Source organism: Heptranchias perlo, chromosome 6 (assembly GCF_035084215.1).
Source record: "Heptranchias perlo isolate sHepPer1 chromosome 6, sHepPer1.hap1, whole genome shotgun sequence".
NCBI classification, from domain to species: Eukaryota; Metazoa; Chordata; class Chondrichthyes; order Hexanchiformes; family Hexanchidae; genus Heptranchias; species Heptranchias perlo.
The window spans coordinates 103,608,679-103,634,789 of record NC_090330.1 but is presented as its reverse complement, the minus strand read 5'-3'; the positions used below and the strand labels follow the sequence as shown (position 1 = coordinate 103,634,789).

The 26,111-nt window shown below is 41.3% G+C and overlaps 1 protein-coding gene across 1 annotated transcript in view; it reads right to left on the bottom strand.

Annotated features, from left to right (window-relative positions):
- Positions 1 to 26,111, bottom strand: part of LOC137322595 (kelch-like protein 1) — a 279,032-nt gene that overhangs the window by 74,279 nt on the left and 178,642 nt on the right. The window contains exon 5 of the mRNA XM_067985502.1: positions 7,699 to 7,911. Coding sequence (XP_067841603.1) covers positions 7,699 to 7,911 — 213 coding nt within the window. The remainder of the gene's footprint in view (positions 1 to 7,698; positions 7,912 to 26,111) is intronic.

The window sequence follows — 26,111 nt, the reverse complement described above, 5'->3', positions numbered from 1 at the left end:
GTGTACTTACTGTCTTGCTAAACCTCAGGCAAGTTAAACAGTAAAATCTCAGGCTGACAAGCATGCTTAATTACATTGAGAATGCTTAAACAACATTTGTTAACCATTTCATATTGCATCAATAATAATTTCTAGACCTACAAAGTAAAAAAATGTTCATAGATGAAACAGTTTGATCTCATCAAATGGTCAGCTGGTTTGTGTACATTCACTTCCTCAAAAGTGAATACTGTAATTGGTTTGGAAGGAGGACCAAGAGACTAAAGGGCAAGATCAAATTAGACAACGAGAGTACTAATACAGGCAGGCTAAGTCTCACAACAAAGCTGCTTTACTTCTTTCAATTTCTACCCCAGGATGTTTTGTTCAACCTTTTCCGAATCATATTCTCGTTCCAAACTCTGTGACTGTCAATATCCCCTGAAGAGATTTAGTAGCAATGTGGAAATATTGCCCAGAAGATGTTGATGCTGAAATCTTGTTAAAACATTTTTTAAAAAAAACTTATAAAGGGCTACAAGAACTAAGCTGTTGAGGTAAATCTTCAGTTCGGGCTCAATCCGCTGATCTTTGTATGGATTAGCTAAAATATAATTGGTAGAGTCTATGCATATCCTTAATGACTTTCTTGGACTGTGTTGAATTAGCATATTTTAGCTTTTTGTTAGCTGGAAAATAATAAGCGTACCACATGAATGTATAAATCTTGGTTGTTGGCAAAGCTAATAAAGATTGTTTGTTTAAGAGTCCAATCTCATCTACTGTTAATGAGAGCTATCAGAGGTGTGCATATTTTTCTTGCATTTTGACACTTTGAGTGTTCTATTATTCATCTTTAACAAGTGCCTCTAGCTTTACCATTTTTTATTTCATTTCAAATCACAAAATGTTACTTGTAGTCAACAGATAACTAATGAACCTATATCCCTGTTACTGGAAATGCTCTCCACTCAGCTATTTTGAAGGTATTAATGAAAGCCTTTCTTTTATGTCCTTTGCTGGAGTTAAGTAAAGTGGCAAGGACATGCAGGTTATTGAAGAAACAGTGGCTTTCAATGTATATTGCACACTTGATGCAGACACCGAATGCACATTGACAAGCACACTATTGCTATTTTATGCAATGTAAGCTAACAGGTGATAAGACAAACACTGTGCACGGCCATTAATGCGGCAAACTGATAGAGCTACATTCTTTGTCAAGAACAGCCATATTTTTCAGAGATCGATCGATATTTTTACAGCTCACCAGCTACATGACATGTTTTAAGGATTGGCAGACAAAACAAGAGAGCCTGTTTCAGGCTGCTGTTTCACTTATGCACAATCTAACATAAATCAAAGGAAACCAAATAATGTTAAGAGAACAAGCATACAGACATCTATTTAAGAGTTCTTTGTACCTAACTGCCAAATAGACGTGAATAAAGTGATCTACCATATATCACTCTCCATTCCTCGAATATTTTATGCTCTGCTTAGACTCATACATAATGTTTTACCTAAGTGACAGTAATCTAAAAGTATTCAATTATAATCAGCTACAGCAGTTCCCAAAAGATATTACAAGCTTCGAACTATGAAGGAGTGCAGAAGATAAAGTGTCACCATGACATTAACTATAAACAGAGACTTCATTTGAATTGGATAAGCAAAGTAGTTTTATTACGGCATAGTCTGTGAAAATAGACTGGAAAAACAGCATATATTTTGTGTTGACCAAAGCTGTTTATTATGGATAAAGAGAACTGTGTGTGGTCGACCTGACTTTCTCCCACCATATTTCCGGGCCAATGGAGCCTTCTCTTTGGCATTTTTTCCGTGCTTTCCTCCTCCTCTGATCTTCTGTTGTAACCATTTACACCTCCTTTGGACCCAACTTTTGTTTTGATACTTGTCTCATTATCACCACATTTGGATTGCACCATTATCACTCCTGTCATTTAATCACTCCTGCCCTCCACCCCGCCCCCCCCCCCAGTTTTCCCTGGTTCTGTACATGCTTAAAAACGGTCCATCTCTAAAATCTTCCAGTTCTGGCGAAAGGTCATTGGCCTGAAATGTTAACTCCGCAGATGACCCGTTGAGTGTTTCCAGTTTTTTCTTGTTTTTATTTCAGATTTCTAGCATCCGCAGATTTTGTAAAGAGCACTGTTGTTTATTTTCTCTTTTGTTTCAAGTAATTAAATGACCCTTTTTTTTATAAAAGCATGTCTGCACCAGGAGGATGGATAATGATCTGATCTCAGGCATTGTCCAATGCCCCTCATGAGCCAGTTGTTAGGAGGTATATGGGGACAGTGTGGGAAATGCACGCTCACTCCATGAGCAAGTTGTGGGAACAATCAAAAATCTAAGCAAGCAGACCACCAAGATAAAGCCTTTGCTGGCTGACGTTATAATTCTGTTTTTGAGTATTTCTCCCGTTGCAAGGTATTTATCGGTTCATCTTTTTTTGCTCTTACTTTTGTTAGTCTTTCTCCGTTCCTCCAATTCTGGCCTATCACGCATCCCTGATTTCCTTCGCCCCACCATTGGCAGCCGTGCTTTCAGCTGCCTAGGCCTCAAACCTCTCCGCCTCTCTCTCCTCCTTTAAGACACTTCTTGAAATCTACTTCTTTGATCACCTGTACCAATATCTCCTTATGTGGCTCGGTGTCAAATTTTGTCAGAAAACGCTCCTGTGAGGCGCCTTGGGACGTTTTACTTCATTAAATGCAAGTTGTTGTTGTAGTCTGTATGCATCTTTGTTTCTCTGGCCAAAAAAAATGTGAGCAAAACCATTCATTACAGATCTGTTTCACATCCATATATAATTGCAAAATAAACAAATGGACATACTGGCAAAATCTATTGTTTGTGCCCATCAGTTTGAAGGCTTGTGCCTGACTGCATTTGGCAACATAATCCTAGAAAATCAAACAAGACTATAAAAGTAAAAAAAAATTTTTTTTAATTTTTAACTTTTTTTTTATAATGACCAAAAACTATTAAAATAATGAGTAATATGAGACTCCACATTTTCAAAAGTATTTTCATTAATTAAATCTGCAGGAGCTGCGGTGAGCGTTGCCTGGCCCAACATTTTAGTGCTAGTGCTCTTCAGCTGGTTCATTACAGGCCACGAGATGCAGCGAGCAAGGAAGCAGGTCAAAAATGTAATCAGATGCCAGAAGGGATCACGACCAGAACATAGGAACAGGAGTAGGCCATTCAGCCCCTCGTGCCTGCTCCACCATTTGATAAGATCATGGCTGATCTGTGATCTAGCTCCATATACCTGCCTTTGGCCCATATCCCTTAATGCCTTTGGTTGCCAAAAAGCTATCTATCTCAGATGAGCTTGTGGAATACTTACAGGGGCTGTTACGTTTAGTAACCTTGAAAGCCTCATCAATTGATAAGATGGCAAAAGAGTAGTGGACAGCAGTGAGGCATTAAAAAAAATTGTGTGGGAAGTACTGAAATGAAAAAAAAAGGCTGAATAAATTGAATCCAGGATACAATCACTGGCAGTGTTTATGCAGTGAAGGTAAAATAATTCTATCATTCATTGTAAAGTATAGACAACGTCTCATTTTTATTCTACTGTCTACAATATACATTGGCGGCTGTGCCTTCAGCTGCCTAGGCCCTCAAGCTCTGCAATTCCCTCCCTAAACCTCTCCGCCCCTCTACCTCTCTCTCCTCCTTTAAGACGCTCCTTAAAACCTATCGCTTTGACCAAGCATTTGGTCGCCATGTCCTAATATCTCCTTATGTGGCTCGGTGTCAAATTTTTTTCGATAATCGTTCCTGTGAAGCGCTTTGGGACGATTTACTACATTAAAGGCGCTATATAAATGTAAGTTGTTGTTGTACTGTTTTTGACACTGACGCCATATTACAATTGTTTTCTCTGGCGCTCTGCACTTTAGTGAGAAATAAGCTAGTAATGGGAATTATTCAATCCATCCAAACCAGCCTGAATACTGTGGCAGGTTATTCAAGGATCTACATCAAAATAAGGTGCTTAGCCAAGCAGGTGATATCTGGATTATTGACAAAGTGGAAAAATGGACTGAGATTTTTTTTGGCAGCAAATGGCTATGTAGTAGACATATTAAACAAGGTCTTACAGCTAACTGCAAATATTTTACAATTCACTGATGGACTCGACTTGACTGCCTAGCTTAGCTCCATGAATGCCCACCAAATCTTCACCCAACTTCCAGCGATAAACCTTAGTCTGAATCCAAGAAAATGCAATCACTTCTAGTTTGGGATAAGTCTTCAGATAACATGGAGTACCAAATAATCCTGCGAAAATCAAATGGATGAGCTTGACTGGCCCCAACAATATGCTCCTCCTCACTCAAGCACAATACTTTACCCAGGGCTTCCTCCTCAAGCTCACTATTCAAATTCTCTCAGGGTGGATGTACACGTACTGGAGCTTGTGGTAGATGGAGTGAGTGACACTGACTTCTTCATGGGAACTTATAGCTTCAATTCTGTTATATAGCAAAAAAAGCTGGTTGCATGACACTTCTTGAAGCATGTAGATCATGGCATTGTGCTTGAATATATGCCGAGCTGACAGTGAAATTGAGTGAGCGAATGTGCGAGTGACTAAAGAACAAGTAAGTTGAGAAGGATGATATTAGCCCTCAGTTTAGAGGGTGAATTTGGCTTCACACTGCCTCACTCCCTTTATGTTGTCAATCCCTGGGAATTATAACATGAATTTCAATGGCTCATACTTGCAAGTTCTGTACTTCTTCCGTCTGTCATAGGCCACATTGTCCTGCATGTAGAAAAGCACTGTTGAGATGTTGGATATATCAGGATGCCTAAATGCCCATGCTACAGCCCACAGGGTATCTGAGTACATGAATATTCAAGGTGCAGCTAGGTTTTGTCAGAAGGATCTTTTTGTGTGAAGCCCTTTAAGATGTCAGTATATCAATAGTTTGCTTTCGTAATGCTCCTGGAGAGTGCAGTCAAGGGCGGCTGGGAGTTGGAGACGAGGCCTGCTGTGGTTAGAGTCCAAGCCTGCATGGACTCAAAGCCTGGGGTATGCCTGGTAGTTGGAGTCCAGAATTTGCCTAGCAGGTAGGTCCAGTCCATCACTCAACCGAGCTCTGACTTGGGTCCTTTCTGCAACTTGGCCCACCTGCCCTCATTAAGCCTCGTGGCTCTTTCTGCCTTGTATCAGTGCTTGAATGACTCCATTATTTCTCACCGACCAGACTTGGGCACAGTCTGACCAGAGCACTTTACAGTTTGATCACAACATCCTCAGACTTGTATCTGTTCATCTGTTTTGGCAACGTATTGATTGATTGCTGCTCTGAATTGGTCGGACATGTTCAATGTTGAGTCGACCAAGGCTCTTAGGTTTCTTTCCACTTCATCCTTAGCTATATCAACAGCATTCATGGAGTGTTTGTGTTGCTTATTTTTCCATTGTACAGTGTGCAGTATTTTGCATTTGTCTGCATTAAATTTCATCTGGAATTGATGCTGGGCTACACCCACAAACTTATCTTATCCAATTCGGTCCAATTCTTGAGCTTCTTCCTCCAATTCCACTGCCAGTTTGGTATTATCAACACCTTTGCAAAGTTCCTCTTCATCTATATACTGATGGTAACCCAGGACTACCTCCCTTTCCTATTTTATTTGAGCCCATCACTGCCTTTGTGCTGCTAGTCTGCCTGCCTGACATAGTCATGAAAGAGCCTGGACTTCTCCCTTTGAATCCCAGCAAGAGAGAAGTCATTGTTTTCAGCCCATGCCAAAAACCTCTACACCCAGGCAGTAACTTCATCCCCCTCCCTGGCTGCTTTCTCAGACAGAATTGTTCATGTTAATGGAAGAAAAATCACAGGGATTTCATGCATGGAAAACCTTGGGGGTTTTGCCTGCAATTTCTCACTACGGGCTCCCGATGAATAAGGCTCGGGGCTGAGAATATACTTTTGGAAAATTGGCCATTTTCTTTCCACTTAAGTTATTTATTCTTAAGGGTAATTTGAACCTGGAAATTGCACAAAAGGAATCACACAAGTGGAATGTAACCGGCAGGGGACACTGAAAACAGGTCAGAACCTGAATCTGCCAGATTTCCACGTCTTTCTCATCGCTTCACCAATGGCGACCGTGCCTTCAGCTGCCAAGGCCCTAAGCTCTGGAATTACCTCCCTATACCTCTCCGCCTCTCTCCTCCTTTGAGACACTCCTTAAAATTTTTGGTCACCTATCCTAATATCTCCTTTTGTGGCTCCGTGTCAAATTTTGTTCGATAATCGCTCCTGTGAAGCGTCTTGCGAAATTTTACGACATTAAAAGGCGCTATATAAATGTAAGTTGTTGTTGCTGCCCAACAATTTGCACCGAAGGGCAGTGGCTTTTTCTTCTTCTGCCCATTCCTGTTGCATTGAGGCATTTTCACATGCGTTCCTGGGCCGCACCATGAATTCAGCCAAAAACACTTCTGATAGGTTTGGTAGGACCTATGTCTGCTGAGAGTAGGCATGGGTTCTGTTGTGGGCCTAGAATGGGGCCTGAAGTTTAAAAGGCAAATAGTCCCAGAGAGATCAATTGTTGTTGTTACTGGGGCCATATATCGCTGGAGGACAGATAGATTGTGATTTTGCCCCTTTGGATCTTGGGCCTGAATAGCCTTTAGCTCCTCCTCTTGGAGGAACAGGCTGCCGCTCCGAGTTCCCACTGTTTCCACGGGGCGGGCATTGCTATAGCACCGCCGCAGGCACAGAGGCCTATTATTTAAATGACCTCATCACTGGAATGTAGGATGGGGCACTGCCAGGACAAAGCAGTGGGCAAGCGTTCCATGTAGTGGCAGCCAGGAAGTTGTGCCTTTGTAAGATATTTAAATCCAAGGATGGGGCAAATGGGTGGTATTGCAGAAGTTTAAACTTATGCAGTTCAAGATATCGCAGGCTTGTCTGACCCACAATATTTGGTTGCTGATACCTTTACCTAATTATAACTCTTAGTAATGTTCTTCATACCTACCTGTAGCTGTAGGGTCATACAATATAACGTTCATGGTGTGGCTGCTGTTGAGGCTTTCAAGGAGTTCAATGTGCTTGAATTAAGAGAAACTGTAACTAGGATTTTCCATTTCAGCAGAAATGTGGTGTAAAGTCAGTGAGGTTCACCCAACTTGACCTTGATGGATTTTTCCGCTGACTCCATTGAATGGGGTTCCCCAGAAAATTTTCAGCCGCAGCTCTATCCAGAATGGGGCACAAGCACTACAGAGAATTGGGATTGTAAGTTTAAATGGTTTGCCAAATATTGTAATTCGACTGTGGAAATCCAATGAATTCCAAGACCAAATCTGACAGCACCGTCATTTTTGGGCCAAGTAAATCTAGTGTTTATATTAGTAGATTGGCAACTTCAAATCCCAAACTGAACAGGCACAGCCATGTAATGGAGCATTATGTGATATTGAAGATCTTCATTGAGATGAAGCGAGGAGGGGGAAGTGGATTATTAGGGAAATAAATGGGAACTGACTGAATCATCCTGAAAATGCTGGTTTTCTGTAAGTAGATAACCAAATGACCCAGCCATCAGAACCTTTTAGGGGAAGGAAAAAGCATATTAGTATTGGAAATTTTAAAAGTGCGAGATTTTGGGGCAATAAAAATGTTTAAAGCTGTCTTTCTGCATCTAATTTACCTGTGGCGGTAGCAGAGGCAACCTGATATAGGCAAGCAGGGTGCCAAGGTCTCTGCATCTTCTTTGCACATCATATTTTACCCACATCATCAGGGCATGGAATATTGTCTCTTCATCTGGAACATTCACGTCGTCACTTACAAGGAGTTTAAGGATGTCGTCTGCAGGTAGTAGCAGAAATTCCTGATTTCTGATCACCTCCATAATGTGTTCCTGCGAAAATAAAAAATTGACTGTTCTCAGAAATCATGGTTCAGATCAATCTCTAGTGCCCATGAAGCCTTTTAGTGTACTCATAAAGCCAAATTTAGCAAAGAGACTTAGATTTGAGAAAGTGCTTAGATGTGGGTTACATAACCCACCCTCCGTTAACTAAATTCCTCGAGTGGAAGATAATGGTATTAGTTAAAATTAGTATGATGTAATGAATCCTAATAGTTCTACAAACCTTGAAAATCATAATGTAGGGAATATTCGAAAGATACTTAATATTGGAAACAGGTCTATAAATCTGGCGTTTTGAAACAGTTGCTGCTTATTTGTTATTTTTGCACCAAATGTAATTAAATCTTGCTGAACTACTCTATAGAAACATCTCGAAGAACTAATCTTAAACAACAAAGTTGTGATATTTAAAAATACATTTCTCCACATAATCCAAATGTTTTGTAACTAGTGGATGAAGGATCTACCATGCATGCAAAGTATCCTTGGCATAAATATATTAAAAGCAAACCCACAAATCACTGTTACTTGAACAATGCTGCTTGGAATACAAGATAAATACAGATGACACTGTCGTTCAGCTCATCGGTCCCTACAATCCTCCCTACCTCCCCATTGTTGCATCCACTATTTCTTAAATCCCTATATTTTTTGAACTTCTACCTCAGATACTTCCCTTATGCTTAGCACCAAAGACCACCTCATTAAGCGAGCCCTTGCCCTACAAGCCAGCTTGCCTTTACACGTCTAACATCAGGGTAACTGTTTATGAGCTCAGGGATCAAACAGAAACCCTTATCTCTGTATTTCAGCTAACTGTATATAGAATCATAGAATCCTTCCTGATCTACATCCAAATCATAGAATCATACAATACAGAAGGAGGCCATTCGGCCCATCGTGCTTGTGCCAGCTCTCTGAAAGAACCATCCAATTAGTACCACTCCCATAACCTTTCCCCATAACCCTGAAAATTTTTCCTTTTGAAGTATATATCCAAATTCGATTTTGAAAGTTACCATTGAATCTGATTCCACCACCCTTTCAGGCAGTGCATTCCAGATCATAACAACTCGCTGAGTAAAAATATTTCTCCTCATCTCCCCCCTGGCTTTTTTGCCAATTATCTTAGATCTGTGTCATCTTGTTATCGACCCTCCTGCTAGTGTGAGCAGTTTCTCCCTATCTACTCTAACAGAACCCCTCTGAGTATATCACATACTCCCTCAGCATCTTCTCAGCTTTGGAAAGTAAACCATGCATAAGACCGTGGCTTGGTTATGCACATCACCACCTTCAGCAGGAGAATGGAACAAATTGGAATGACATTATGAAAATGTTATTAGAGTTATTTTGCACATTTAGCAAAGATATGACACATTTAAGAATGAAGGTAGACATATTAAAACTGGCTCTGTAACACACATTTGTAATTCAGGTAGTTCAATGTACAAAATGTTATTAAGGTCAGTCAAGTAAAGATATTTGTATATTTAATATCCCAGCTTATTGATAATCCTCCATTTCTGATAAACACATTGTGCAAAATCAGGAGAATCAAAATTCAAGTACTGACTCTCAATAGATCAAGTTATAAATTAAATGGTCAATTTCCTCCTTATTTTCTTGACATATAACAAAGGGCCAAGACATCGTTCCCCACCAGGTCCCTTTCATTGTTTAACCGTTCTGGAGTTTGAAATTCAGAAAGAGCTTGTAACCATAAGAGGAGATACACTTTGACGGTCCGATCCATAATTGTGTCACAAGCTGGCAGTGAGGTACATCAGTATAGTGACACCTCTGGAGTGGTAAGTTACAGGAGACTTCAGAGTGTGGATTTTCATAAAGAATACCAAGTACATTAAACTAAAGGAAATATTAAAGTGCTGGAACCCTCATCCATGACTGTTTCCGCTAGACTCCACTATGCCAATGCGCTCCTGGCCGGCCTCCCACCTTGCAACCGCCCAACCATCTTCAGGTGCTTCATCAATGACCTTCCCTCCATTATGAGGTCAGAAATGGGGATGTTCGCTGATGATTGCACAGTGTTAAGTTCCATTCGCAACCCCTCAGATAATGAAGCAGTCCGTGCCCGCATGTCGCAAGACCTGGACAACATCCAGGCTTGGGCTCATAAGTGGCAAGTAACATTTGCGCCAGACAAGTGCCAGGCAATGACCGTCTCCAACAAGAGAGAGTCTAACCACCTCCCCTTGACATTCAACGGCATTACCATCACCGAATCCTCCACCATCAACATCCTGGGGGTCACCAATGACCAGAAACTGAACTTGACCAGCCACATAAATACTGTGGCTACAAGAAAAGGTCAGAGGCTGGATATTCTGTGGCGAGTGACTCACCTCCTGACTCCCCAAAGCCTTTCCACCATCTACAAGGCACAAGTCAGGAGTGTGATGGAATACTCTCCACTTGCCTGGATGAGTGCAGCTCCAACAACACCCAAGAAGCTCGACACCATCCAGGACAAAGCAGCCCGCTTGATTGGCACCCCATCCACCACCCTAAACATTCACTCCCTTCACCACCGGCACACCGTGGCTGCAGTGTTTATCATCTACAGGATGCACTACAGCAACTTGCCAGGGCTTCTTTGACAGCACCTCCCAAACCCACGACCTCTACCACCTGGAAGGACAAGGGCAGCAGGCACATGGGAACACCACCACCTGCACGCTCCTCTCCAAGTCACACACCATTCCGACTTGGAAATATATTGCTGTTCCTTCATCGTCGCTGGGTCAAAATCCTGGAACTCCCTTCCTAACAGCACTGTGAGAGAACCTTCACCACATGGACTGCAGCGGTTCAAGAAGGCGGCTCACCACCATCTTCTCAAGGGCAATTAGGGATGGGCAATAAATGCTGGCCTTGCCAGTGATGCCCATATACCATGAACAAAATAAACTGGAGCTCATCCAAAACGCTGCTGCCTGTATCTGAACTCTGACCAAGTCCCTTTCACCCATTACCCCTCTGCTCGCTGACCTACATTGGCTCCCGATCCAGCAACACCTCAATTTTAAAATCCTCATCCTTGTTTTCAAATCTCTCCATGGCTTCGCCCCTCCCTATCTCTGTGACCTCCTCCGAGATCTCTGCACTCCTCCAATTCTGGCCTCTTGCGCATCCACGATTTTCATCGCTCCACCATTGGCAGCCGTGCCTTCAGCTGCCTAGGCCCTACATTCTGGAGTTCCCCTCTTAAACCTTTCCGCCTCTCTAACCCTCCTCCTTTAAGACGCTCCTTAAAACCTATCTCTTTGACCAAGCTTTTGGTCACCTGTCTGTCCGAATATCTCCTTATGTGGCTCCATGACAAATTTTGTTTGATAACGATCCTGTGAAGCACCTCGGGACATTTTACTACGTTAAAGGTGCTATATAAATGCAAGTTGTTGTTGTCTTTCTTGACTTACCAAATATCTCTGCAACATTGCTTTGTTTTACCAAAAGATTAAATCAGCTTTATTATTCAGAACCTCCCTCCAAACTTGAACAGTTGCACGACCCTTCCAGAACTCGCACTGTCCATATTAATTAAGTATCTTGACGATGGCAGAATTCGAAAACATAGATCAATAAAAAAATAGCATCTATAATCCATTACAAAATGTAAAAACTAATTCCAAGTCATTCCCCTCCACCCCCGTCCTTCCCCACTCGATTTCTTCTCAGCCGTCACCTGTTATTAATCCCTTTCTCGCTGTACTTGCCGACTGTAATATTCCAGCTATCCCAGAGAACGCATAATTTTTCTTTGCAAAGTTCTCTCAGAAAAAAGTTGAAGAGTTCATGCTTTATTTTGATCCTGAGGCATTACACAACAACAAAAAAAAAAGTCTAGTTATTTGTACTGCTCCTATAAGTGTTTTCCCTGGGGTGCTTTGCCCACGGTAATTTTCCACCAGTACACAGGAGGGAAGGAGTAGCAGAGCTCCCAAACTCAATACTGACACATTGCTGCTTGTGCACAGATTGGCTGCCACATTTCCCTACACTTCAAAAGTATTTCATTGGATCTGACACACTTTAGGACATCCTGAGATTTGAAAGACACTATATAGTTCTTTCATTCTTTTAACTAAATTGTCTGTCTGAAGATGAATAGAGAGAGACTAAGAAAGCCTGGAAGTGCTCTGTGCCCAGTCCAGGACATTTATGAGACAATTAGGAGCACTAATTGGTGTTTAACATGATGAAAGGATTTGATAAGGTAGATAGAGAGAAACTATTTCCTCTGGTGCAGGAGGCCTGAACAAGGAGGCATAACCTTAAAATTAGAGCTAGGCCGTTCAGGGGTGATGTCGGAAGCATTTCTTCTCACAAAGGGTAGTGGAAATCTGGAACTCTCTCCCCCAAAATGCTGTTGAGGCTGGGGGTCAACTGAAAATATCAAAACTGAGTTTGGTAGATTTGAGTTAGGTAAGGGTCTTAAGGGTTACGGAACCAAGGCAGATAAATGGAGTTAAGATACAGATCAGCCATGATCTAACTGAATGGCAGAACAGGCTCGAGGGGCTGAATGGCCTATGTTCCTATGTACTGAATCAAAAAGGCAGCCCTCACTCTGTACACCAGCTACCAGAATGCATTACTCACTGCAACACGATTCTCCTCTCTTCAGAAAGTGGACTGAATATGCACTCTATCAGACTGAGACTTTGCTTCGAAGTCAGCAGACAGAAGGGTGATTTTAACACTCTCTGCCCGACCTAAACAGGGCGGTAGCAGCTCGAAAATGGCGCTGGATCATTTACCTCCACATTTACGCTGCTGCTCCGGGCGCTGCCATCTTTGGGTAGGATCCTGAGATGGGTGAGTCTGGCCCCCACCATCTTGTATGGGGTCCCGAGATGCGGAGCTGGAGTGCTCACCTGTTTCTGGCAGGAGGTGACTTTCAATACGCAAAACCGAGGTCCTGTGTACTTGGAATGTCTGTCTACTCAAACGCACTTGCCACTTCCAGTGAAATATGGAAACATCTCGTAGCCCGAGTCTCTGTAGCCAAACTGAGCAAATTAAATACAGCAACACCTTAGCAACAAGGGCTGGGATTTCCTGGATCGCACTCATGCATAAATTACGCGGTAATGTTTCTGCATTGATCCTGCTGACAGGAACTTACACCCAAATTTTCTGCAGAGCTTACTGGCCCATGCTGAAAAGTAAAAATCGGTTCAAAACCAGTGCAAATGGAGTCCCACCAATGGGGGAATTATATTGGGCTGCTGTCTTCTGCCACAGTGCCTCACTCTCAGAACCTCTTGCCCCTGCTGCTCCTTTTCCATTATTATGTAGCACAATGATCCGCCTGTTGGGAAGACCATTCCAGGTTCTCCATTCTTCTGACTGCCTGGGGTGGGGTGGGGACGTCAGTAAGAATAAAAAGTAAAAATCACGAAGAATATTCCTTCACAAACTGTGCAAGTCCCGCCCAGTGGAACTGAATGGCCAAACTGGTGATTCTTAATGGCACCACTAGAGATGGCACAGAAAACATGGCGGTAAGTTCGATTTACCACCGAGCTCCCCCCTGACACCACAAAAACCATCCCCACCTGCTGCTGATCCCTCTGTGGCTCTCCCCCGCTATCGCGACCCCCCCACCTCCGAAAGATCTCCCTGCTGACTTGGCTCCGCGAAGGAGCCATTGGTTTCCCCTCCCCTCCCCCCAACAAATCGGCAAACTACCTGTCAGCATTCGTCTAGCGTTGGCAACTGTCCAATTTTATTTTATCTAGATGAGGCTCAATCGCCAAAATTGACCGGGCCTCCCACCAGTGACATCACACAGGCAGTGCGCTAACTCTCCCCACCGCCTACCCGAATTATACTTGAAATAAAATTCACCCCCCTCCCCCAACTATTTGTACAGAGATGGACAGGCAGACATTATTTAATCTTCAATATACAATTATTCATTGAGTGTTATTTAAATTCCCATTTTTGAAGAGTAATAATTTAACTTTTTCTGGATATGTCATACTGTTTAGTAACTTAAGCTCTTAAGATCCAGCACCCCTGAAGGACATTCTGAACGCAATCAATAAACTCTGCCGCATGTCTTTAAAAGCCTTTCCTTGCTCACTGCATGCAATGTTACAGGGTGTGACATTTCGACTTGAAGAAATTATAATACTGCAAGTACTTGCCAATAACAGTTCAAATGAATATTAAATTAATATGAACCAATGGTGATTTGGTATCAGAGGTTAAAAAAGAGCAAATATTTACATTGCACCCTTGAATGTCAGCGAGAGATTCCAGACCCTTAGGCAGCTCATTTTTAATTGATTGATCTATAAAGAATTAAATTATGGTATTAGAAACAAATCTGACCTTTAAGCAACAAATTAGCTTTGAGCAAAATTATTTTTGATTGCTCTGCTCCTGATCAATTCTCAACATGGGATACCCAATAGCAACTAAATATATCTAATCTAATTGCTGCAGGTTACTGTGAGGAGCAGTATTCTGTCTGAAAGATAGAGATAATGCTCGCACCTATTTTTTGAGTATGAGAACATACTTACATAATACATTCCATTGATTTCCGCAGCACAATTTTAATATGTCACCTGCGTCAGGGGTTGAATTAAAGTGGTAGTAAGAATATAATATTCAGTAAAACTCCTAAGATTTTATTGATCTGTTGTGAATGTGCTGGTATCACAAACATGCTTGTTCATTAAATATTTTTATGATTTTTTTTTTAGCAGATTATTATAATCTTTATATTTTGTGGTAAATAACCCAGTGATATGGTCCAAAAGAAATTCTTAGAAATCTTTGGAACACTTTTCCTTCATGCTAAATGATATTTCCTGCTGGTGAGTACTTTTATGAGAAAGATTGTACCACTTTCCAAACTGCTACTTGATTCCATCCCACAAATGTAACCAATTTTCCTCAGGAGGATTTAACTCTTTCCCTGCTTATGGAACTATTTCACTCTTTAGCCACTGGATGTGGGTGGATCAGTCCCTGCCAGCATTACAACTGAATGCAGGTGTCCCTTTCACCATCAACTCTGGTCACAGATGTCTTCTCTGCAGCAGATGGCAAGCACTTATATAATTTACACAAGCCCTAATATCAGATTCTTGCACATTCCTCTCCCCATTACTCTACTCAAATGCCCAATGTACTCGCAGTTTCCACTGCCCAACAATATGTTATTTCATCCCGGTTAGCTTTTCTATTCTACTCCTCTTCATACCAAATCTCAAGCCAATCCTCTTTACTTGTTTCCAGTCCACTCCAATATTCAGTACAAAGTTGATTCAAAGCATTATTATTCCCTTGTTGAAAATCTGGATAAAGTGGATCAACGAAACTTGTTTTGGCATTGGCAAAATCAAATTCAACCATGACTGACTGCCCAACAATTCTCCCTAGTCACTTGCTTAAGTGTGACAGCTATGGCCTGATGGAATGCTGGAAGCCACGTTCCTCACTTACTTAAGTGCGATAATGATGGACTGATGTTGAGATAGTAACTGCAACTAAGCTCAATGTATGTCTTAATAGTGGTGTATTAATATTGCCATGACTTCCAAATAAAATCAGTCCCAGTTCTATTCCCTTAGTGTAATATAACATTGAACATTCCATAGATAATACTGTTATATTAATATACAAATATGCTTTCATAAATATAAGGGTAAATTCACCAATCCTGCACTGTCACAGGGAGCCATAGTCAGAGGCAATCGAGGTCAGAGATGGGGCTACAATACTGCAGGCAGATTTTCCTGTTCCTGAGCCTTGGGCTATTGGATTGCCTGAGCACAGTAAATACAGGACAATCAGGCAGGGAGGAGGGCAAACCTCTTATGTAACCCACCCAATTTTAAATGATGGGAGGATAAAAATCGACCTGACTCTCTTACAAGCCTGCACTCCTCCCCACCTAATTATGCTTCAGTGCACCCAGACAAACTAATAGCTCCAAGGGCAAGAAAAGAAAGATCAAACCCCTGGATCACTGATTCTCTGCCTCACACTCCTGATATTTTAATTAATTTATCTGATGGAAATAATGTGCAACTATCACTTCTAATTCAAATGGATATTGTAAAATTGCTTGGTCAATTAACTGCAATCTTCCTGGAATTATGGTTATTACAATATTAGTAAAATGAAGTGACATTACAAAAAAAAAATGTAAAAGTCAGAATTCTGTTAGAATTTGTCTTACTGACAAATGTAAATATAAACAAAAGGAATTGTAACGGCCATCTTGTCTGGCAACATTGTTCAGGAGGAACTCTTGAACTGAATATATTCATGAGTTCTGCTCTTTTTAATAATTCAACATAATTACAATGTGAAGTTGATGTGCCTGTAGCTGTAGTACCTATAGCTATTAATCTTCTCTATTTGAAGTCAAATTTTGACTTAGAGGCAAGTCTGAAGCAAGAATATTTTACCTAATAAAATTCTGCAATCACCTTCCATTTCATTTTCAGCCAGGCAAGTCTCCTTAAAAATGATCAAGATTGTGGCAGATGAAGAAGTGTATCGCTCCAAAAGTAAAAAGAAAGACTAATAAGTTTTAAATGAAAGTTCTATCGTTAAATTATGTTGAAGGCACGGTTGAATTTTTGCATTTTACTACTGGTGAAGGAAAGAAAGACTTGCATTTAAATAGCGCCTTTCACGACCTCAGGAGCTCTCAAAGCGCTTTACGGCCAATGAAGTACTTTTAGAAGTGTAGTCACTATTGTAATGTAGGCAAATGCGGCAGCCAATTTGCACACAGCAAGATCCCACAAACACCAATGAGGTAAATGACCAGATAATCTATTTTAATGATGTTGGTTGAGGGATAAATATTGGCCAGGACACCAGGGAGAACTCCCCTGCTCTTCATTGAATAATGCCATGGGATCTTTTAGGTCCACTTGAGGGGGCAGACGGGGCCTCGGTTTAATGTCTCATCTGAAAGACAGCACCTCCGACAGTGCTGCGCTCCCTCAGTACAAGGAACGTGAAGATCGAACTGAGGCAGAATCATAGATGTCAAAAGAAAGTTCCCCCCTCCCCCAATTTCTCTCCTCCTTTTCCAATGGTGCCAGTAGCCCTCTGATAACTCACACCAGTGACTATTCTCTCTGAGTGAGCCTAAACAGCAACGTCACCGGGCTATTTGAGCCTGAGGACAACAGAGCCGAGCCTAATCCTGATTTTTCTCGACGTATGCACATGTGCACTTTCTAGAAGAGGTTTTGGATTGCAATCAGGAGTGTAACCGCTGCTCGGTGTTCCCCTCTCGCGCTCAGAATAACAAAGTCAACTGCAGCTCGCGTCTGCAGGTCTAGTTAACTTAGCACAAACTGGAGATCGCACCTAGGGCCTTCCTGGTCTGCACATCTTAGCACCACACCAGGAATGCATTTATTCTTTAAGCCATTAGGGGAGTTAAAGAAAGATATCTTTCCCAGCATGTATAACAGTATTGCAAATACAATATTTTACATTTCAATACTGTTGAAGTTCCGTAGTAACTTTCTCTGCAAGGGAATACTTCAGGAGCCCTTTAAAATGTGTACGACCGAGTACTTTGCTTTGACGTTATTTTTGCAAAATGATCCACAAAGGTCTTACAGTGGCACAACAGTTGGTGTTTAATGTGCAGTGTCACAGACTGATACAACATGTATGAGAATTCTCTCACAGTGGGATAGGAACTCCCATCATCACTAAATAAAGCAAGTAAAGTTCTGTCCTTTTCTATTTATGTTTACTTCTTAGTTAAACTTGTCAAATGCAGGAACTTCACTCCCAGTTAGTTTCTACTCAGACATTTTGTAAGGAAAGGAACAGAAGGGAGGTTAGGAATCTCCTTATGAGGAGAGTGGGGTCAGGGGGTGGGTTTATGAATGAGGCACCCCAAGATGCTTTATTATACAACAGATGGTAAAATGTATTGAAGCATTGTGATGAGGCTGTGTGCCTACCTAGTAGTAATAATTCAACTGGAGAGGGTGCAGTGCAGATTCACCAGGATGATACCGGGGAAAATGGGTTCATTTTTGAGGACAGGTTGCATAGACTTGGCTTGTATTTCCTTGAGTAAGGAAGATTAAGGTGTGATCTAATTGAGGTGTTTAAGATGATTAAAAGAATTGATAGGGTAGATAGAGAGAAACTATTTCTTCTGTTGAATTCAAAACAAGAGGCATAACCTTAAAAGTAGAGCTAGGCCATTCAGCGGTGATGTCAGGAAGCACTTCTTCACACAAAGGGTAGTGGAAATCCAGAACTCTCTCCCCCAAAAAGCTGTTGAGGCTGGGGGTCAATTGAAAATTTCAAAACCGAGATTGATGGATCTTTGTTAGGCAAGGCTATTAATGATTACAGAACCAAAGTGGGTTAAGATGGAGTTAAGATACAGATCAGACGTACATGATCTAATTGAATGGCGGAACAGGCTCGAGGGGCTGAATGGCCTACTCCTGTTCCCATGTTCCTTCCTTCTCTGCCAGGGAATGATGCAGGACTGGGTATACCTGAAAATGAATTGAATAAAATGAAATAACTAAAGGCTGCAAGTTAATGTAGGGTATTGGAGCACCATCAGGTGGTGTATCCGATTGGTGGAACAGGGGCTTTTGCTAACAATCCTCGACCTGCTGAGAAACTGACCTTACCTGTATTACACGGAATTCCAAGCCTAGGGCTTCCCTACTGAAAGTGATAGACATTCAAAAGGTGAACAGTTGACGAGCTGCTCTCATGCATTAACAGTGACTGGTTCAGTGTGCCACTTGGTAGAGAAGGGGAAGCAGATCATCTCCCTGCCTCATGATGCTGGAAGACCAGATGAGGAGAGAATAAAACAAGTCTTACATTCAATTAATAGTTTTAATATGAGGACAAAGTAATAACAAAACCAATTGAGTGAAGTATAACCTGTAACCAAATTTGCATTGACTTTGCTCATCGTCTAATTTCAAACATGCCTATAGAAATATAGGAACAGAAGTAGGCCATTCAGCCCTTTGAGCATGTTCCGCCATTCAATTAGATCATGGCTGATCTGTATCTTAACTCATCAACCCGCCTTGGTTCCATAACCCTTAATACCCTTGCCTAACAAAAATCTATCAATCTCAGTTTTGAAATTTTTAATTGACCCCCAGCCTGAACAGCTTTTTGGGGGAAGAGAGTTCCAGACTAATCATATCGCACTTAACCTTGTTTATGTTGTGACATCACTGTTTGGTTAATCACCTACCCTACCATCGCCTTTCTAGTCCAGGTTACATCCCACCCAGTTCTCCTCTTTCTTACTGTCCTGAGCCTGATTAGTTCTCTTACTGTCTTCAATCTTGTTCACTTATCAGGTAAAACTTTAACACAACTTTTGGAGGTCATTGGCGGGTAGTTCACAAATCATAGTATGATACTCAATACACCGTTGACATCGTTTACAATAAATCCAATACAGAATACTTGCCTGGTTCTACAGACCACTAAAAACATGAAAGTATAACTACTCAATGCAAAGATGCCCTGTATCTAAGAAATTCTGGCCCTGAAATTATGCCATGGGTTACACTTGTTCATCTCAAACAATTCTTTTCACTATTTTAGTGAAAACAACAACTCAGTTAAAACAAATGGGCTAACACTTCGAACATGGCAGCGGAAGAAATTTCTGATGAATGTGTTGAAGCATATCCCAGGACATGGTCTCAGAGTCTCCATGACCATACGCACAAAAACAACATAAAAAGGCTGGAAGAGCAAAAAGGATTTTTTCAATTATGTAGAACTCAGGACAGAAAAACATACTGCAGTGTAACATGATGTTGTTTCCCTTCGTGTTAACCGGTCAATCAAAAAACAATGGGGTAAATGCTTCATGATTCTGTTCCTAGCAGGATTTAGCCCAATGAGAGCACGGATCAGGCAATTTGCTGCACTGACCTCTGCGCCTAGTTTTGTAATTAGTGTTCCTTGCGATTGAGAATCTGTGCCAAGAGCAGTCTCCAAAATTTAATTCACAGAGAATAATTGGAGGTCTTTTGGAAGATGATGGATATTAATACCATTTGTACTGCAGATCTACTTCTACTTGAATAGCTGAGGCTCCCAGTGTCACGGAATCGACCCAATTTACATTAAGGGCAGATTCCACAGCTGTGGCAGCAACTGAGAAACAGCAATACAAGATTGCACATAGAATCATATATCAGAGTAGGCCATTCGGCCCATTGTGCCTATGCCGGCTCTTTGAAAGAGCTATCCAATTAGTCCCAGTCCCCTGCTCTTTTCCCAATACCCTGGAAATATTTCCTTGCACTCTGGTTTAGAAGTAACAATCATGGATTTAATTCTCTAGTCATGGAATGTATCTTCAAGGCTGGGGAAGGTCCATATAGGCCAGCAATACAAAATCGAGAGTTAGAAAAATGCTGGTCAATGGCATTCAACACCCCCACCTGTGGTTGTCGACATTCACTACAAGTGGCACTGCTGTCTCCAAGGGATCCTTGGAAAACCACCTCCTGGGGTTTCTTGGTTGGTCCTGATGTAGTAGGAGATGCTTCATTTATATTACAACATTGCTGCCAAAGTCTTAGCTGCTGTCAGTAGCAGTGCTGTAATAGAATGGAAGTGTGAGCTGTGTCAACCATGGTTCAGTGCCAGCACGCTTGCCTCTGACTCAGAAGGTTGTGACAGTAATGAAAGAGCACATGGCTGAATGGGACTTGGTGCCATCTTTCAGATGAGACGTTACATCGTCTGCCCTCTCAGGTGGACGTAAAAGATCAAGTGGCACTATTTCAAAGAAGAGTAGGTGAATTATCTGGTGATTTATTTTATTATTGTTTGTGGGAGCTTGCTGTGTGAAAACTGGGTGCTGTGTTTCCCACATTGTAACTGTGACTCCACTTCAAAAGCAATTCATTGAGTTTGGGACATCCTGAAGTCATGAAAGGTGCTATATAAATCGAAGTTCTTTCTTTAAGTGTGAAAACCTGTACACCAATGGACATCTTACCCCAGTTACTAAAGGAACATCTTACCGTAGCCTGCTTCACCTGTCCCATTATATCCAAAGAATGATGATGCCACTTGTTTCTTAACAATGATTTCAATCTAAAAGTTATATATAGAAATATTCTAATTAATCCAAAATATTGTTAAAATTTGTGGATTGGTAGACGAGCAAAATATATTCACTAATTTATATATGAATTTTGCACCTTCAGTCCTGCTAGCCTTCCTTCATCTCTGGCACTAGCTTCTTGTTGACAGTGCTGGAAAATTAAATCTGATGATTAATGTATTTTATTGCTACAAAAAATGGCAGGTACCATTGTATAAAATTGCTCCTAATTACTATCTGCAGCAACATTCAGGCTAGTACGTTGCTAGAGATGTTCAAAATTATGAAGGGTTTTGATAGAGTAAATAAGGAGAAACTGCTTCCATTGGCAGGAGGGCCGGTAACCAGAGGACACAGATTTAAAATAATTGGCAGAAGAACCAAAGGGGAGATGAGGAGAATTTTTTTTAACGCAGCGAGTTGTTGTGATCTGGAATGCACTGCCTGAAAGGGTGGCGGAAGCAGATTTAATTGTGACTTTCAAGAGGGAATTAAATATATACTTGAAGGGGAAAAAATTTGCAGGGCTAAGGGGAAAGAGCAGGGGGAGTGGGACTAATTGGATAGCTCTTTCAAAGAGCTGGCACAGGCACAATGGGCCGAATGGCCTCCTTCTGCGCTGTATGATTCTAGGGGATTGGCGACGTTAAATCCTACTCATTCGCGGCCTGTGGTTGGGAAAAGAACCAGCCACAAAGGTCCACACGAGGTGAAGTTCATGAGAAAGACGAAATGTCTGCCAGCAGGAACTAAGCTGTGACTGTGAACGAGGTTTCATAACATGGAGCTGACTTGGACCAGAATTAATCTGCAGCAGCAAGGATAGGAAAGAACAAAATTACAGCTGATGTGAAGATTTGACAGGTGGTTGGTTTTTTGCAAGCTGCGTTGACAATCTGCTTCCCACAATTTGTTTACTTCAGTCCTTTTGTTTTTTAAAAAAAATACATGCTGCTTACAATTAATGTATTGTGCATCAATAAGTAGCATGTACTATATGGGGGGACTAGATCATGAGAAGTATTAAGACTTATGAAGGTTTTACTTCAGCTCATGCATCTCATTGCAATCTGCTGGTCTCCAGGCTGAATTAGTCAAATGCGTACAAATACCTTTAAAGGTGAAAGAAATAAAATCTGTGTCCTTGTAAGGGTAATAAGGTGATAACATTGTTTCTTTTCCCCAGTTTTTTTTTGTCAGTGTCATTTAATATATTTCATGAAATGAGGTTGAATACACTGCAACGTCTAATGTTTACCATTTACCCTCGTCATTTAAAAAAAATCTATTAACCTACTGAAAAAAATAATGTACATTTTGTGACAACCTTTTTCTAAAGGAAGTATGCGTGGTATGGTCATAACAATCTAACTTCTGTGGGTTGATTTTGAGGCCCTCACCCAGAGGCACCAGTCCCCTATTGAGTGTTGAGTGCAGGGGTTGCAGGGATCAATCCCTGGGCTTGAATGGATAGGCCCGAGGCACACGTGATATTGGGCCTCGGGCTTCATTATCATCGAGCTGGCCAGTATGAGTGTATGGTCAGACAGATCTAACTTTTGGGGGGTAGATTTTGAGGAAATGGTGCATTAGCACCCCAACACTGGTAGGGAATAATTTACTCCCCCATTCCCGCCGTTGCAATGGCTGCAGCAAACTACCCCCGGGAGTACCGGTGGGCTGCCACCGGGCCACTTGTTTGCAGCCCGCTGGCCGAATGGATCGGGCCTCCTGCTGGGACCGTCAGCTGGCCGCCTGAAATCCAATCGGAGAGGGGGGAAAAAATCTACCAACTGGTTTCTCAAAGGAATCCCGGTGGTACTAGCTATAATTCCATTAGAAATATAAGCCTTGAAATGATTATGAGTAATGTAATCATAAGAAAGTTGAACACATTTGTATCAGATACTCTGCTGTTTTTTGGAATAAAAATGGGTTAATTCGACAATTAAATTAGCAGAGGAAGGAATCTGATAAAAGCAACTTTGTATAAGAACAACTTTCATGGTAATTTCTAGGCTATATACTTTGCAATATCTCCCCTGCCATCCCGTTCAAGTATATAATCAGCTCCATTATCTACAGGGGCTCTCTGAATAATATATACACACACACACACGCGCGCATGTGTACAAAAATATATAATTATTTCATATTGTCACACATGGGCCCTGGAATAGACTCTGATTTTCTAGAAGCTGTTCACCACCTATCAAAATCAGCACAGGGTCACGTTTTGATTCGACAGGTTGCATTTTTTGAAATAATCGTACAGCTCTAAAATTTATCGTTCAAGTACTCTGTTCATGAAAGTGAGTGACAGGGGGCCTTGAAGATAAAGTATTTTCCACATTGCATCCACTGTCAAGACTAAACATTTCTGCGTCAAGCCAACCGAAGTCAGTCACACAGCCTTCATCATGCTGACAATATGCCTCCAGCCCAAACTCAGTAGTATATTCCTTGCTAGATCAAGATGACACTTCCTCTCTCCACATAGTCACACCTTAGAATTTTCTCGGAATCGGAGTTAGTTTGACGCTGTGGACTCCATGTCCACTGTGGACAAGATTAAATCTACAAGAATCTAACGTGACAGTGATCACCAAGGGCAGAATTTAATCTCTGCTCCACGACTGTCTTCAAAAAAAAAAGACACAAAGCGAAATTATTACCTCACTGCTGAACAAACTAATCTCTTTCACCGTGCGTTCTCTTTCATATGTGCAACTTTATGTGTGGGCGTAGAATTACATTAAATTTACAGCACAGAAACAGGTCTTTTAGCCCAACTGGTCCATGCTGGTGTTTATGCTCCACACTAGCCTCTTCCCACCCTACTCAATCTAACCTTATCAGCGTATCCTTGTGTTCCTTTCTCCCTCATGTCTAGCTTCCCCTTAAATGCATGTATTCTATTTGCCTCAACCAGTCCATGTGGTGGAGAATTCCACATTCTAACCACTTTGAGTGAAGAAGTTTCTCCTGAATTCATTACTGGATTTATTAGTGACTATTGGCTTTACTACATTGAGTTACATCGAAACTGCAGCACAGAAACAGGCCATTCGGCCCAACTGGTCTATGCTGGCGTTTGTGCTCCACATGAGCCTCCTCCCTCCCTACTTCATCTAACCCTATCAGCATACCCTTCTATTCCTTTTTCCCTCTTGTGCTTATCTAGTTTCCCCTTAAATGCATCTATGCCTCAACTACTTCTTGTGGTAGTGTGTTCCACATTCTTACCATCCTTTGGGTAAAGAAGATTCTCCTAAATTCCCTATTGGATTTATTAGCGACTATTTTATATTTATGACCTCTACTTCTGGACTCTCCCACAAGTGGAAACATTTTCTCTATGTCTACCCTATACCCTATCAAACCTTTTCATTATCTTAAAGACCTCTTATCAAGTCATCTCTCAGCCTTCTCTTTTCAAGAGAGAAGAGCTCCAGCCTGTTCAGCCTTTCCTGATAAGTATATCCTCTCAGTTCTGGTATCATCCTTGTGAATCTTTTTTGCACCCTCTCCAATGCCTCTATATCCTTTTTATAACAAGGAGACCAGAACTGTGCCCAGTACACCAAGTGTGGTCTAACCAAGGTTCTATACAAGTTTAACATAACTTCTCTGCTTTTCTATTCTATCCCTCTAGAAATTAAGCCCAATGCTTGATTTGCCTTTTTTATGGTCTTAATAACCTGCATCACAACTCTTAATGATTTGTGTACCCCTAGATCCCTTTGGCCCTCTATCCCATTTAGACTCTTATCAAAGTAGTATGTGGTCTCTTTATTCTTCCTTCCAAAATGCAGCACCTCACACTTATCTATATTGAAATTTATTTGCCAATTACATGCCCATTCTGCAAGTTTATTAATATCCTCTTACATTTTGACGCATTCTTCCTTAGTATTAACTATACCCCCCAATTTGGTGTCGTCCACAAATTTTGAAATTGTACTTCCGATTCCTGAATCCAAATCGTTAATGTAAATTGTGAACAGCAGTGGTCCCATCCCTGTGGAACACCACTTCCCACCTTTTGCCAGTCTGAGTATGTACCCTTAACCCCTACTCTCTGTATTCTGTTTTGTAGCCAGCTTGCAATCCATTCTGCTGCGGGTCCCAATTCCCAATGCTCTGACCTTAGTCATGAGTCTACACCTTATCGAAGGTCTTTTGAAAATCCAAATATATTACATCTACTACATTACCCTTGTCTACCCTTTCTGTTACTTCTTCAAAGAATTCAGTAAGATTGGTCAAGCATGACTTTCCCTTCTGAAATCCATGCTGACTATTCTTTATTATATTTTTGTTCTCTAGATGTTTTTCTATTTTATCTCTGAGTAAAGATTCCATCATCTTTCCTACCACCGGCATTAAGCTAATTGATCTATAGGCCCCTGGACTTGTTCTATCTCCTTTTTTAAATATAGGATTTTTTTTTTATTCGTTCATGGGATGTGGGCGTCGCTGGCGAGGCCAGCATTTATTGCCCATCCCTAATTGCCCTTGAGAAGGTGGTGGTGAGCCGCCTTCTATAACATTAACATTAGCTGTCTGCCAGTCCTCTGGTACTATTCCTATTTCTAATGAATTTTTATATATATGAAGCAGTGCCTCCGCTATCTCCTCCCTAACTTCTTTTAATATTCACAGATTAGTGACTATTTTATATTTATGACCCTAATGTACATTCCTGTATATTCCATCGATCGTACTTTCTAGTGAGAAAGAGGTGAATATTTATAAGAATACCTGTCTTGTATCTTTGCTGATATTACTTTCACTGTGTTAAAAATATTGAGGGTGAAATTCTACTTCAGCAGTACCACAAAATGGGGGCTAACGATTCGACAGCCCCTTATACACCCCGCCTGATTTTCTTTTACACAATGGAAGAGAGTATCAGGCGGGGTGTGAAACGGCATTCCGATTCACTATTGCCCATTTTGCACTATTCGCCCAAGTTGAATTTTACGCCAGTAAATTCTGGGAATTCACTGATAAGTTTTGCCTATTTGATCCA